Here is a 15,484-nt window from a genome sequence, read left to right as displayed (position 1 = left end):
GTGAGAGTTCTTAATTATTCCAAGCAATTTCTTACAGCAGCTGGCTCTTTTACATCTACCATCCGCACAACTTCAGTTACAAACTTCTGACACTACATTTTATGTTTCATCTTTAATGGCTTCTGTCCCAAATTTCTCAACAGAAACCAACAATTTCAGACATCACATGATGCGCAGAGTGAAAAAATTGCAGTGTACAAATGCATTTCTCCACACGCGGTTTGTGCAACATTCTTCAATCACATCAAGGAAAAAGACATGCAAGTAAACACAAGGCGAATTAACTTCCAATATAAATTTCTGTAGCAGCGTGGCTCATCAAGTAAAATGCATTGTAAATCAAACACCACCACTTTCCAAGTTGTTACACATGTGGAAGTTAGATTAAGCCAGCAAATTGCCCCACTGAGCCTAACTGTCTGATTCAGGTTAGCGGCATATGCTGACCAGTTTTTGTTTCCATTACCAAGAAAATATCAATTCTAACTAACTTTAACCAATGTTAAATGAATTTCTAAAATATAATTGTATAATTTGGACAAGAACAGTAAAAGTGCACGATTGCTAAGTAACTTAGACCCCGATAAAAACTCTCACTCACACAATCAAAATGAAGTCAGAAATCACATGAAACCAGGTTATAGTCCAACAGGTTTATGTGAAAACACAAGCTTTCAGATCCTCAGTCCTTCTTCAGATGTTAGTGAGAGAGAATATCAGACACAGAATTTATAAGTAAAACATCAAAGGTTCACACCATTAACGAGGATGTACTAAAACAAACCCAAGATGCTGTTAAATGATTAATCAGTTAGAAAGTTTAGAATCGGTTTAATTGATTAATATGTACATGTAAATCTCCGAATTCCTTTCAAGTCAGTGTCCTGAAAGAACTAAAGGCTTACCAGTGTAAAGAAGAAGTGACATTTTAGATCAGACAATGCATGTTATGTGTGAGTCCTTGTTTAGAATCTGTTTGTGTTTTGGTTTGGAGTCAGGCTGGTTTTATTTTTCAAGCTGGAAATTATAAAATGCCATATTGGCTGACTGTCCATAAATTGTGTGCTTTTTGAATAAAACAAAATGTATCTGCAAATACACATTCACCCCACAGATTTGTGTGTGTGTGTGTGTGTGTATGTGCTGGGTGGGAGAGAGTGTGTGAGAGAGTGGCGAGGGAGAGGGAGTGTGTGTATGTGTGTGTGAAAGAGAGAGAGGGAGAGAAAGAGTTTGTGTGTGTGGAGGTGTGGAGAGAGTGTGTGTGAGGGAGAGAAAGAGAGAGAGAGAGTGTGTGTGTGTGTATGGGAGAGAAAGAGAGAGAGAGAGTGTGTGTGTGTGTGGGAGAGAAAGAGTGTGTATGTGAGGGGGAGAGAGTGTGTGTGTGGGAGAGATTGTGTGTGAGGGAGAGAGAGAGAGAGAGAGAGAGTGTGTGTGTGTGTGTGTGTCTGAGGGATGGAGAGAATGTGTTTATATATGTGTGTGTGAAAGAGAGTGTCTGAAGGGGAGAGAGAGGGGTGAGTTTTCTCTCCCCTTCACACAATCTCTTTCACACACACACACACACACACACACACACACACACACACACACACACACACACACACACACACACACATAATCTCCCCCACACACACTCTCTCATTCACACACACACCTCTCTATCCCACACACACTCACTCTCTCTCCTACGCACTCACTTTTTCTCTCCCACACACACACTTTCTCTCTCTCTCTCACACACACACGACACACTCTCTCTCCCAAGCACACACTCTCTCTCTCCCCCACATACACAATCTATCTCTCTCTCTCCTTCACACGCATACTCTCTCCCACACAAAGTCTCTCTCTCTCTCCCACACACATACACACACTCTCCTTCACACACACACATCTCTCCCTCTCCCACATACACACACACTCTCTCCCATACACACTCTCTCTCTCCCACACGCACACTCCCTCTCTTCCACACACACATAAACACACACACACATAAACACACACACACACAATCACACTCACTGTCACCATGCCCTCTCTCTCTCACACACACATACACACACACCCTCTCACTCTCTCCTCCCCTCACACACATAAACACATGCTCTCTCCCCTCACATACACACACTCTCTCTCTCCCCCCACACAACCCTCCCCCCTACACACATACACATGCACACAAATCTGAATCAATGGTGTGAATTTGTAGTTGCAGATACATTTTATTTTGTTCAAAAAGTACACAATTTATAGATACTCAGTAAATATAGTGTTTTATAAATTCCTACTTTAGAAACAAAACCAGTCTGACTCCAAACTAAAACACAAACAGATTCTATACAAGACCTCACACCTAACGTGCATTGTCTGATCTAAAATGCCACCCCTTCTTTACACTAATAAAACCTTTAGTTCTCTCAGGGCAATGACCTGAAAAGAATTCAGGGATAATAATTAGTTAAAACCTTCTAACTGTTTAAAGATTTAACAGCATCTTGGCTTTGTTTAGTATATCCTCATCAATGGTGTGAACCTTTGATCTTTTATGTATAAATTCTGTGTCAGATACTACCTCTCTCACTAACGCCTGAAGAGGTAGTGAGGCTCCGAAAGGTTGCGTTTTCAAATAAACCTTTTGGGCTGTAACCTGGCATCGAGTGACTTCTGACCTAGTCCGCCCTAGTCCAACACCAGCATCTCTATTTCATACAATATGAAGTAAAACAGATGCGTACAAATACAGCAAGTGGAGGGGAGGGACAAAATAATCATAGGAATTGTGTCGCCAATTCAAATACATAGAACTTGCATGCACGGTCCTTTTCCTTCCTTCATTGATGTCTCAATGATATTTGTGCAGCAATGAGCAGTCTTTAGTTTACTGGTTAATTTAATCAATCCAGGGCTCTTTTTTACCCCTGCAAACTTTAGTATTCTTTCTTATGGCAACTCTGAATGTAGATTTATCTACATGTTTAACAGAGGTGGAAAGGACAAATTTTTTCGGAGCAAGTGAACTTTTGAGAGGGCGACTTCTGTTTTCTATCCCTTCCACAGGCATGTTAAACTATGTTGAGTTTTCCTGGACACAGGACCACTGCTGCCAATCAAAAGACTGCATTTGGGCAGAGATGTCCTGAACATACAGGTACCGTCAGTTTGTGTGCCTCTGGGGTCACCAAAAGTAACACCGTTGCATATGTATTGGTGTGCTTCGCTTGCCTTGTAAGCTGCAAACAACATTTCTTCCTCTATTTAAAGCTGAACCTATTTCTTCTCATTTTCAATTCAAAGTCCAAAGAAACACTTTCTCAACAATAGATAGATCTTTTCCATTGTTTAAAGCTATATCCCCACGTTTTCAGTTCATTAAAAGAATTCTCTGTTACAACTGATAGATTTGTTGCTTGAATGTTGATTTGCTCATTCAGACAGAAGTCTGCCTTAAACTTCTTAAATGCTTGGCTCTAGATGTCTTGTGGGGATATTGGGGCATAATATTGTTTTGTACTCAGAAGGGCTGCTTTATATTCGCAAAGCTACAAGTTCACCTAGAAGTTCATGATGTCAAGATATGTCCTTACACTTCTTGCGGATCTCGTAAAGATTAAACAGTGGACTCAGTTGACTATGTGAGAATTTGCAAAAAATATCCCTTACGTGAAAGTACAACAGAGACCAATTCAGGCCTACTGCCCAGTTATAATGAGGCAGCATTAACACATTAATTTAGCGTAATGAACACATTGCAAAGAAATACACCATCTTGCTTTGGTGATTATTGGATTTTAGGCTAAATTTAATATCCTATTTCTGTGGTCCTGCCTTATAATCTTTAGCATTTCTGCCCCTCATATCAAACCTTAAGCTTCATGGAATAATTTAGTCATCACCTGAGGCAATTGAAAAATGAAAGAATTGACTGCTGTGCACAGCTGTGCGAAATGGAAATTTTGCAAGGGTAGTGTGTTATTCGCATCAAAAAGGAAAGAGCACATTTTAGGCATTCTAATCCTCACTTGTCTTATCAGGACATGGCATTGCGAACCTGAAACAGCCTCTCCTCGTGAAAAACAACATTATGCCCCAATATCCCCAAAAGACGTCTGGTGGCAGTCACACTGGTGACATTTCTCATTAAAGACCGTATGCATCAGATAAATATCAAGTGAGTCATCACTACAATAATGGCTTAATCTTCAGAGACCAGGCTATATTAATTGTGCAAAATATTGCATGTGAAATGAACTTAGACTCATTTTCCTGAGCATGAGCTTTTTTTTTATGAATTGAAGTAATTAAGTTCAAAGTGCTGGAAGGTGTGAATTTATGCCATTAATCCCATGAGATACAGACAATAAATCCTTGTACGATTAACTACTACTACTTAATTTTATAAAATAAACCCCATTTTAATCAGAAAAGGCTGTTTAATCCAAACTACTTTAATCAAATTTAATTTTAATCCAGAGAAGAAATTTGACATACTTCAGTGTGTCATACTTATTTTTACGCAGTTGCGTTTGCATTGTTTAAAAATAAAACTCATAATTTTTTAAAGACAAACTTGGCTTCTTATGCAAAACACCTGCTGTTTGGAGCTTATTCACATTTTAACACGTTACACTTGGCTTCAAAAGCTAATTACATTTGTAACAGGTTTCCTTTGTCAACATCAGTGATGAACAGCTTTGAGTAAACCAGATGAATCTTTATTCCTGCAGAAAAATGAAAGCCCATTGAGACATAATGGGACAAGTGAAGCTGAAAGAAAAGTAATCATTGAATGCCAGTTAAAATTATCATCAGGTAATGATGTAGGCAAAGCTGATATTTATGTGAGACTTGAGCCTTTACATTGATGCAACCTATAAAAGTTCATAAAACGCAAATCTATAGTTGTCCAATAACATTTTAAAATTTTCCAATGCTTTTCTGCAGAAAGTACAAACTTGCCTTGCTTTATTAAAAAACTTATAGGGGATGCAACTGTGCTTGATAGCACTTGCGATTTGGACATTTTAAGACAGCTTATGAATTCAAAATGGCAGCCTGTGGTGCAAGCTCATATTTCTAATGGGAAGCGCATTGAACAACATACTTAGAAGAAAGGGGTAACACGCGTGAATCATTACTCAATATGACTGCGAAATGACAGGTCAAATTCTATGACACCGACATATTTTAAAGTACATGATAAGGGATCTAAGTATGATGAATAACAAACACAACAACACAAGAATGCAGAAGATTGGCTGATAGCTCGCCAGATACTGAGATCATATACCAGCTCCAATGTGAAGAACTCAAAGTCAGACTTTGAGTCCTCAGGCTACTGGAAAATGCTCATGCGTACATATGAAGAAATTCTAGATGAACTGGGTAGGTTGCTAATGAGCTGATGCACAATGGCTTGGAGCATTGACGATTCTAGCATCAACTTGTGCTAGAACTTTATTTGGTATTTGATGACCATTCTGTTCTATATGTCACTTCAGATGGTATCAGTGAATGTGACCACAATGTAAACCAACCACAGCACAATCTTCCCTCAACCCATTTGCAAGTTCTACACTTGCCGTTGTTACTTTTAGACTTTTTCAATGAAATTATTAGGCTGGGGCAATGACTGTATACTATATGGAGTGGATATTCACAGAAATGAACACAATGGTGTCCATTATATGGCACTTCCACTAAAAAACAATCGGTCAAAAGGCTGCCATCTTGCCTCTGGATGCTAGTATTAACAGATGCTTCAAAGGCATCATATCATGCTGAATTCTGCCCTCATGCAAGGCTGTAGGAATGCTGAAACACAATACAATGTGAATGACCCTGATTCCACTGGAAAAGATATCTGCTGTTGTCTGACAGGATTGGCAGTAACAAGTAGGGAAGAATGGTAATAGGAAGTCAAAACAGAAGAGACCCTTGCTCTTGATAAACAGAATATGTTCACTGCATAGTACTAAGTAGTTACATTACATCTGAGTTACATGAAAGTCCCTACTCACCCACCACCCAATGCCTTTGTGTCCCACACTCAGTCAGACCAGACTGCTCATGTAGACTTTAACTGGACCTTCAAAACCTAAAGCTACTCAAGGTCAACTATAATGGTTATCTTCAGTGTCTTGTATGGAAGTGTAGCAGCTTCCACCTTCCATGCAAACTAGATAAGTGACATCATTATTGTAGGAGTGATTCTTCACTGAGGTATTTTACGTATTATCAATGAGAAAGCCTGTGTCCAATTCCATTACAAGTCTTGCTTTGTTTCCCTTTTGAGTTCACTGGTGGTCAGGATTTGACCACATTTCTGGTCAAAGAAGCATGTTTTAATGTATTTTTTAGACAGGCAAGTCTGGGGAGTCAGATTCAACCAGGGCTTCCAAAAGGGAACTGGAAATGCCTCTTAAAGAAAAAATAGGGCTATGGAGAAAGATCTGTATAGGGAGTGGTTGAGCTGAAATGCTCTTCAGTGAGCCAGCACAATATTGGCAGGGTCAATGGCACCCTTTTATGCATTAAACATTCTGCAATTCTATGATTCTTTATTTGGGCAGGTATGTTGGATAGGTCAGGAAGATCACTCACCAACTTTCCCACTCACCTTTGAGCTCACTCCGATAATTAAGTGTGAGTGGGCATTGAAATTGGCAGTTCACCCACCATATGTTAAAAATTGACCAAGAGCCAACTGAGCTTGCTCAAAGCACAATTGTCCATAATAACACTTTTCCCACATCATAAAGTGATAGGCCTAGGCAGGTAGTTGGGAATTGGTGTTTTGTATCTCTTCCTTTTAAGGCATTTACAAAGGAGGATGGAATGGTGTGTTATCTTCTGTGGGGGCAGTCTGCTTATTGGGAGCACCATTCCTGCCCAAGAGGATCACACTCCCTTCATTCTTGGCGCACTTTTTAAAACTCTAAACCCCTCCAACATGGTCTACTATTCTCTCATCTAGGTAGGATGTTTTTAAACACCTTATGCTTCCCTACCCACATTACACTGGAATCCATCAGGCTTTCTTTTTGAGCCTGCCACAGTCCTTCAGTGCACATTCCAGAAGTCTAGCAATGCCAGGACAGCTGGAACTACCAGGCAGCTCCAGTGGGTAGTACATCTTCCCACTGAGGGGCAGATGTACCACAATCCATCAATTTAGCCTGCCTGAAATGCTTTATGGTCAGGGGGCACCTTGCTGTTGGCCTTTCATCTCACTACCTATGTATCTGCCCTGGGTTCTACATGGATTGGGACTCATGATCATTCTGTTCCTTCTTTGGAGCAAAGATTACCATTCTTGATCCTGCTTGATCGGCTTAATGGTTAGCACTGTTGCCTCACAGCACCAGGGATCTGAGTTAGATTCCAATCTCCCCGTGTCTGCATGATTTCACCCACAGTCCAAAGAGTTGCAGATTGGTGGATTGGCCATGCTAAATTCACCTAATGTCTAGGGTGGGAATTGCAGAGATAGGGTAGGGCGTGGGTCTGGGTAGGATGCTCTTCAGAGGTTGGTGTGGACTCAGTGGGAGAATGGCCTGCTTCCACACTGTAGGGTTTCTATGAACACTCTTTCTATGTCGTGTGTCTTATTCCATTCTAATTTTATTCCCATAACAGTGTCAGCATAGCATGATCTCCTTCAAGTCTCCTTCACGGGAGCAATGGCAACCTTGTTTCTTTCAATCCTTCCCAGATAGTGGGCTGAATACTTTCCTTGAGGGAAGGCCATATAAGGATACTGGGGTAACTCCATTTTCTCATGTGTTCTATATGATGCAAAAACAAAGTTGCTGGAAAAGCTCAGCAGGTCTGGCAGCATCTGTGAAGGAGAAAACAGAGTTAACATTTTATGTCCGGTGACCCTGCCTCAGAACAGGGGTAAGGATGTTGGGCTGGAGTGGGGAAAATGTTCCAGTAAAATATGTCCACACAAATGTTGGAAACAAAGTCAAAATACCTATAAATAATGAAAAATTAGAATATGTCATAATTTTCATCATTTATGCTCTCGTCGTGCTTAAACGGATATCTGATGTGTGAAGTATGGAGGAGATGTACAGAAGTGAAAGAACCAGAAGGCAATGAGTTCAAACACAGGGTGATCAGATTGCAGTGACCAACCATGCTTTTAAAAATTTACTGTTTTTTTAACCTATCTGTGGGCATCAGTAGCCACAGCACAAATAAGAAACCATAGGCAATGACCCCTCTGTCACCAAGGTTAGGGAGTATAATTTATTGAAATAGCCTCGAAGTAGAAGATCAGCCAGGATAAGTGAAGTATATTTGCAGCTGGATGAAGTCCCACACATTACGCTTTGAGCAAACCTTGGCAACAATATCATCATAATTTTAACTAAGAGTTCTGCTTCAAACATTTCATCCAGCTTTCACTAATGAAGTACTCTTGGATTCACAATGCACTCTCAACTCAACTGGAGCTCTCACGCCTCCAAGAATCTTTTCTGTGACAAGAATCAATTTTGTTTTCCCCTTCTGGTAGTTGAAAGTAGCTCTCATTTTACATAAAGGTTGCTGTCTCCCATTTCTGGACATAAGAAAAAGCTGGGCCCAGTCAACCCATGAGTTGGGATCATTTTGTGATCTCCAGATGTAGGATAAGCCCTTCTTGTGATTTTCTCAAAATATCTTATGAAATGAATTATATGAAATTTCCCTTGACGTTGTATTCTCTGGCATAAAAAGTAGTGTAGACAGCAAAGCATTGCATGTGCATCAACCAGATGGCTGTGTCTCAAATCTGAGTGAAGTAGTCTTCAGGCAAGTCAAGGGAGACACTCCTCAGTTATGGCCATGGTAGCAAATCAAGATTAGCCTCCATTATGAATCCAGGGGCTTGGACGTTGTCAGGTTGTCACTTGGGGCAGTGAAGCTGAGGGGCTTCGTATCTCTACAGTCTAGTGTGCCATAACCAGCTTTGTAGGTCCAGTACAATCAGTCTGGGGAATTGTGGTAATTCAATCAAGGAGTTGAATACAGAACAGTAAGGACTCTTGTCAATCATGGGTCAGGGCAGTCTGTCAAAGTTGATCAAAGAGTGGGCCACAGTCAGTTTGGTGCATCTGTCCACTAAAAATCAAGGGGGCATTATTAGGGGCAGTTGACACAGATAGAAGCTGGGGAAGTTAATTGTTGGGGATTGGAGGCAGAATGCTGGAATGCAGAGGGGATGCAGGGAGCCAGTCCTGCAGTGGAGCCTCTTGGTCTTGGAGTTTTGGTTGAACAATCCCAAGGCTGTTTGTGGCTAGATGTCCCAAAAATGCAGAGAAATGCAGAGTGTGTCCCACACTGAGGCAAGTGCACCCTCTTCTGCTTGTATTGAGGGTTGAGGGTTGCAGGCAAGTGTATGGCCCAGGCACCTTTGGAGTGTCCAGAGGGGAGGCTTCTACGTGGTTTCTTTTCCGAGTGTGTGCCTACAGAGATGACAAGAAATGTACCATCAAGAAGTACTGCATAGATAATCAGCTGAGTTTTGGAAAATGGCATGAGGCATCTTGCTCAGGCTCACAGAGAGACACCTTTCATGAAATTCACTGAAATTGACTGATTTCTGGTTAACTCCATTCCTGAGGATACCCTGAAGCATTCTACTTCTCAACCCACTCCCTCCCCCCCGCCTGAGGTGTGGTGACCCTTTGGTTTAACACCACCAGTTGTCTCTCTCTCTCTCCCCCACACCCCCATCTACCTTTCTCTCTCTCTCTCTCTCTCTCTGTAATGAGAAAGAAGCCTATGGTCTGGTGCAATGATGTTGAATTTTTAAAAGTTCAGCTCAATGTCTAACTAGTTTAACTTGTGCCCAGTTGCTATTATGCAGTAAACTGCAACTTGTCCAGCCAAAAGCCTCTTTTCGGTGAGACTCACATTAACCACTGCAATACATTTAGACCCTCATTACTATCAGGGAACGAGGAAAGGTAGCTGTATCCTTCCACCCACAAATATTACATCACCAAATACAGGAATCTTCTGGATGCTGCACATACAGTCTTCTTGGCAGGGGTCCACTCTATTGAAATAATTACTCGTCTCCTCTTCTGGCTTCTAGCCATTAATGCATGAATCCAGGATGACCCCATTTGTGTTAGGAGGCAGCCTGAACACCATGACTTATGAGGCTCATTGTTGGCAAGGCCTTGGATTACATTGAGGATTGAGGTTGTAGAAACTCTCAACTTTGGGAATCCCCAGCTCCATTTCTAACACTGTTGTCTCTCTAGAGCCTAGTTAGAGGTTTTGTTCTTTAACCAAGCCAATGGCCATATTCCTTGCTCTTTCAATACGGCCTGCAGAATTATAATGGAGAAATTTTCATTTCACGTCTGGAATCTACTTCTACCTAAATGCCAGAGGTGCATTTCCCTCTTCTTATTTCCATTTCGATTACTGCTGAACTCTCCTTCCCCACTTGACTTCTGTGAATGATGGAATCATAAAGTTTCTACAGTGTGGAAGCAGGCCATTTGGCCCATCAAGTCCACACCAACCCTGCAAAGAGAATTCCACCCAGATTCAACACCTACCCTATCCCTGCATCTCCCATGGCTGATCCACCTAACCAGCATCCCCTGGATACTATGGACAATTTATCATGGCCAAAACGCCTAACTTGTGTGCCTTTTGGACTGTGTGAGGAAATCAAAGCACCCAAAGGAACCCCACACAGACACTGGGAGAATGTGAAAACTCCTCACAGACAGCTGCCTGAGGATTGAATTGAACCCAGGTTCCTGGCACTGTGAGGCAGCAGTGCTAACCACTGAACCATCATGCTATCCAAAGTAATGGAGGAGGCAGGAATGGTGGCACTGATCTTTAGTTGAAAAATCATGAAGCAGCTTGTAATAATCACTGGGAAATAATTCAAACGTATCTTGGTTAAGTGAGGCAGCTTGGCTTTTTCCTCTCTTCACACTTACACTGAAAGCATCACCTGGACACAGTCTCTACCCTTCAAGGAGTGTTTCATGTGCTTCCAGAACTGCAGTGTTGTTCTTCTACTGCATCAGAATCATCAATATTTTGCTTACTGCAAGTTCCATATTAGTGATATCAACTTCACCAAGGCACCATGGGGCATTTTGAATTCAAGTCTCAACTTGTAAGGAATTCATTACATAAAGGATAATCATGGACTCATCATCAACACAGTTTCCGATTGCATTTTCCTCTTTCCCAATTCATCATAACTATACACTTACCAATCTCTATTTCCTTACCTTTGCAACCTGCATGGGTTCAAAACCCAGGTTTGGTGCCATGTGGTCACTTTTGATTTATAGCACTTTTAAAAACATCTCATCAACTGTCCATTGTCCTATATCAACAATCTTCACTCTTCATCTTTCTTAACAAGAAAAACATTACTACTAATTATTTTCTTACATTACATAATCCAAGACAATGCACACAAATCTCTATAGCAGTTCTTCACATCACCTACTGTAGCTTTTCTGGAAAAGTTCTGAAACCCCATTAAAATGTGCTAAATGGTGTTCACATTTTCCAAAGGTTTCTGTGATCTTCCTGTGAAATTTAAAGTGGGTATATGGGAGAATATCTATACAATAAACACTTCCGCTATATAAAGTTACACTAAGTGGACTGCTGAAAGGAAATGGGTACTTACTGCAAGGATAACTTGTAGTGAACTATGTGCCACCTCTATATACTGGTATTCTAGGAGGCACCCTCTGATATAAATGTAGCGGTGATCCTCTGGTACCCATTCTGGAGTATCAGTTATAGTCGCTACTGCACATCCTGGTCCATTCTCCATCCACCAAGACCGATGCATAGAAATGTTAAAAGTCATAATCAGGTCAGTATCCTGTGACAGAAAAAGATGACGGATTTAAAATGATGTTGAAATGTATTGTATCCTGTGATACAATGTGGTGAACATTGGCAATTAGTAAAACTCCATTTTTAAAAAATCATTTGTGGGATGTGGGCTGGCCAGCATTTTTTGCCCATCCCTAGTTGCCCTTGAGAAGGTGGTGGTGAGCTGCCTTCTTGAACTGCTGCAGTTCTCCTGCATAAGTTTACAAGAAGACAAAATTCTGCCACTTAAATTCTTTGAAAGTTAGTTTTGAGTGAACAAATTGCACTTTGTTTCAGTGAGAAAATACCAAAATACTGACAGAAAAACATTTAAATGTATAGCGTTATCACATATTTGTTACTTAAATGTATCATGGCCTATACAGCAATAAGTAAGTTGGTTGCCACGATATAATTGAATAATTTAAGTTTGAAGAGCTGAAGGACAGATTTGAGCTTGAGGGAAGATGGAACTTTGGAAAGGAATACTCTACTTCCAGAGATTGTTTGCTGTGGTTCCTGGCATATTGTTAGATATACACCTGTTCGTATGAACTGTGCCATCCCTATCATTGGTGGCTACATATCTAATATGGTGATCCTGGCTAAAATCAGATACTTAAGCTCAGAAACAATTATTTTTGTGTTGCATATTCTATGTAATGCGATGTTGGTAAATCTATTTTTGAATATTGGTCTCGCTACAGCATTAAATTTGGGGTCTTCACAAAGTCCAGAACCTGTGTCTGTTTGCAGCAGATGAGATCTATGCCAAAGATACTTCAGGACGTCCATTGCAAATATCCTCAAATTGTTTAATAAGAAATCTTTACTCCTAAATACCCCGGTTACGGACCTGGCCATAAATTCTGACTCTCACACTCTCTGAGCCCATCTATGTCAGAATTTTGTTGTTGAGTGAAATTTCTATGTTGTTTATTTTCAAGAGTACCTTAACCCTGGGAATTATGATCCTTCTATTATTCTGCTTTACTAGGGATTATGGAGAATAATTTCTGCTACAGGTAGTTTATGACCCAGACAGAAGCGAATAAAAAATCAATAATATACAACAGAAACTCATATATTGTTTGATCCTTCTTGACATTCAACATACTAAGGGAGCTGCTAACCATCACTCTTAATATAGACTTTAAAACATAAACTCACTTTTCACACCATGATATGCTACGATTCAGAGATAATGGGAACTGCAGATGCTGGAGAATCCAAGATAATAAAATGTGAGGCTGGATGAACACAGCAGGCCAAGCAGCATCTCAGGAGCACAAAAGCTGACGTTTCGGGCCTAGACCCTTCATCAGAGAGGGGGATGGGGTGAGGGTTCTGGAATAAATAGGGAGAGAGGGGGAGGCGGACCGAAGATGGAGAGAAAAGAAGACAGGTGGAGAGAGTATAGGTGGGGAGGTAGGGAGGGGATAGGTCAGTCCAGGGAAGACGGACAGGTCAAGGAGGTGGGATGAGGTTAGTAGGTAGCTGGAGGTGCGGCTTGGGGTGGGAGGAAGGGATGGGTGAGAGGAAGAACAGGTTAGGGAGGCAGAGACAGGTTGGACTGGTTTTGGGATGCAGTGGGTGGAGGGGAAGAGCTGGGCTGGTTGTGTGGTGCAGTGGGGGGAGGGGACAAACTGGGCTGCTTTAGGGATGCGGTGGGGGAAGGGGAGATTTTGAAGCTGGTGAAGTCCACATTGATACCATTAGGCTGCAGGGTTCCCAAGCGGAATATGAGTTGCTGTTCCTGCAACCTTCGGGTGGCATCATTGTGGCACTGCAGGAGGCCCATGATGGACATGTCATCTAAAGAATGGGAGGGCGAGTGGAAATGGTTTGCGACTGGGAGGTGCAGTTGTTTGTTGCGAACTGAGCGGAGGTGTTCTGCAAAACGGTCTCCAAGCCTCCGCTTGGTTTCCCCAATGTAGAGGAAGCCACACCGGGTACAGTGGATGCAGTATACCACATTGGCAGATGTGCAGGTGAACCTCTGCTTAATGTGGAATGTCATCTTGGGGCCTGGGATAGGGGTGAGGGAGGAGGTGTGGGGGCAAGTGTAGCATTTCCTGCGGTTGCAGGGGAAGGTGCCGGGTGTGGTGGGGTTGGAGGGCAGTGTGGAGCGAACAAGGGAGTCACGGAGAGAGGGGTCTCTCTGGAAAGCAGACAGGGGTGGGGATGGAAAATGTCTTGGGTGGTCGGGTCGGATTGTAGATGGCGGAAGTGTCGGAGGATGATGCGTTGTATCCGGAGGTTGGTGGGGTGGTGTGTGTATCCGGATGATGGTGGGGTGGTGTGTGAGAACGAGGGGGATCCTCTTTGGGCGGTTGTGGCGGGGGCGGGGTGTGAGGGATGTGTTGCGGGAAATGCTGGAGACGCGGTCAAGGGCATTCTCGATCACTGTGGGGGGAATGTTGCGGTCCTTGAAGAACTTGGACATCTGGATGTGTGGGAGTGGAATGTCTTATCGTGGGAGCAGATGCGGTGGAGGCGGAGGAATTGGGAATAGGGGATGGAATTTTTGCTGGAGGGTGGGTGGGAGGAGGTGTATTCTAGGTTACTGTGGGAGTCGGTGGGCTTGAAATGGACATCAGTCCTCTACATTGGGGAAACCAAGCAGAGGCTTGGAGACCGTTTTGCAGAACACCTCCGCTCAGTTCGCAACAAACAACTGCACCTCCCAGTCGCAAACCATTTCCACTCGCCCTCCCATTCTTTAGATGACTTGTCCATCATGGGCCTCCTGCAGTGCCACAATGATGCCACCCGAAGGTTGCAGGAACAGCAACTCATATTCCGCCTGGGAACCTGCAGCCTAATGGTATCAATGTGGACTTCACCAGTTTCAAAATCTCCCCTTCCCCAACTGCATCCCTAAACCAACCCAGTTCGTCCCCTCCCCCCACTGCACCACACAACCAGCCCAGCTCTTCCCCTCCACCCACTGCATCCCAAAACCAGTCCAACCTGTCTCTGCCTCCCTAACCTGTTCTTCCTCTCACCCATCCCTTCCTCCCACCCCAAGCCGCACCCCCATCTACCTACTAACCTCATCCAACCTCCTTGACCTGTCCGTCTTCCCTGGACTGATCTATCCCCTCCCTACCTCCCCACCTATACTCTCTCCACCTATCTTCTTTTCTCTCCATCTTCGGTCCACCTCCCCCTCTCTCCCTATTTATTCCAGACCCCTCACCCCATCTCCCTCTCTGATGAAGGGTCGAGGCCCGAAACGTCAGCTTTTGTGCTCCTGAGATGCTGCTTGGCCTGCTGTGTTCATCCAGCCCCACATTTTATTATCTATGCTACAATTCATGCTGCTTGTCAGGTAACATGAAGTTGGTTGGCTCGCTGAGCTGGTTTGTTGTTCCGCAGACGTTTCGTTACCATGCTTTGTAACATCCTCAGTGCAGCCTCTGATGAAGCATTGGTGTGTTTTCTCACCTGGTTTTTAAAATCTGGGGTCCGTTGCGATGGATTGCCTCACTTCCGGGTTTCCTCCAAAGTGGGGTCGAGTTCAATGTGTTTATTAATGGCATTCTTTGTGGAGTGCCACGCTTTCAGGAATTTTCATGCTTGTCTCTGCCTCGCGTGTCCCAGGAGTTTGGTGTTG

The 15,484-nt window shown here is 42.8% G+C and overlaps 1 protein-coding gene across 6 annotated transcripts in view; it reads right to left on the bottom strand.

The window, feature by feature from the left end:
* Positions 1-15,484, bottom strand: part of nkain2 (sodium/potassium transporting ATPase interacting 2) — a 519,086-nt gene that overhangs the window by 102,472 nt on the left and 401,130 nt on the right. For all 6 annotated transcript variants that reach the window (XR_007247637.2, XR_009445687.1, XR_007247638.2 and 3 more), the window contains exon 5: positions 11,672-11,872. Coding sequence is in view for 2 of the 6 variants with exons in the window: in XM_048531959.2 (XP_048387916.1) it covers positions 11,672-11,872 (201 nt within the window). In the remaining 4 variants the exon portion in view is untranslated. The remainder of the gene's footprint in view (positions 1-11,671; positions 11,873-15,484) is intronic.

This window comes from Stegostoma tigrinum, chromosome 4 (genome assembly GCF_030684315.1).
Source record: "Stegostoma tigrinum isolate sSteTig4 chromosome 4, sSteTig4.hap1, whole genome shotgun sequence".
In the NCBI taxonomy this organism is placed as follows: domain Eukaryota; kingdom Metazoa; phylum Chordata; class Chondrichthyes; order Orectolobiformes; family Stegostomatidae; genus Stegostoma; species Stegostoma tigrinum.
The sequence above is the reverse complement of the archived record's forward strand: the minus strand, read 5'-3'. Positions and strand labels throughout refer to the sequence as shown.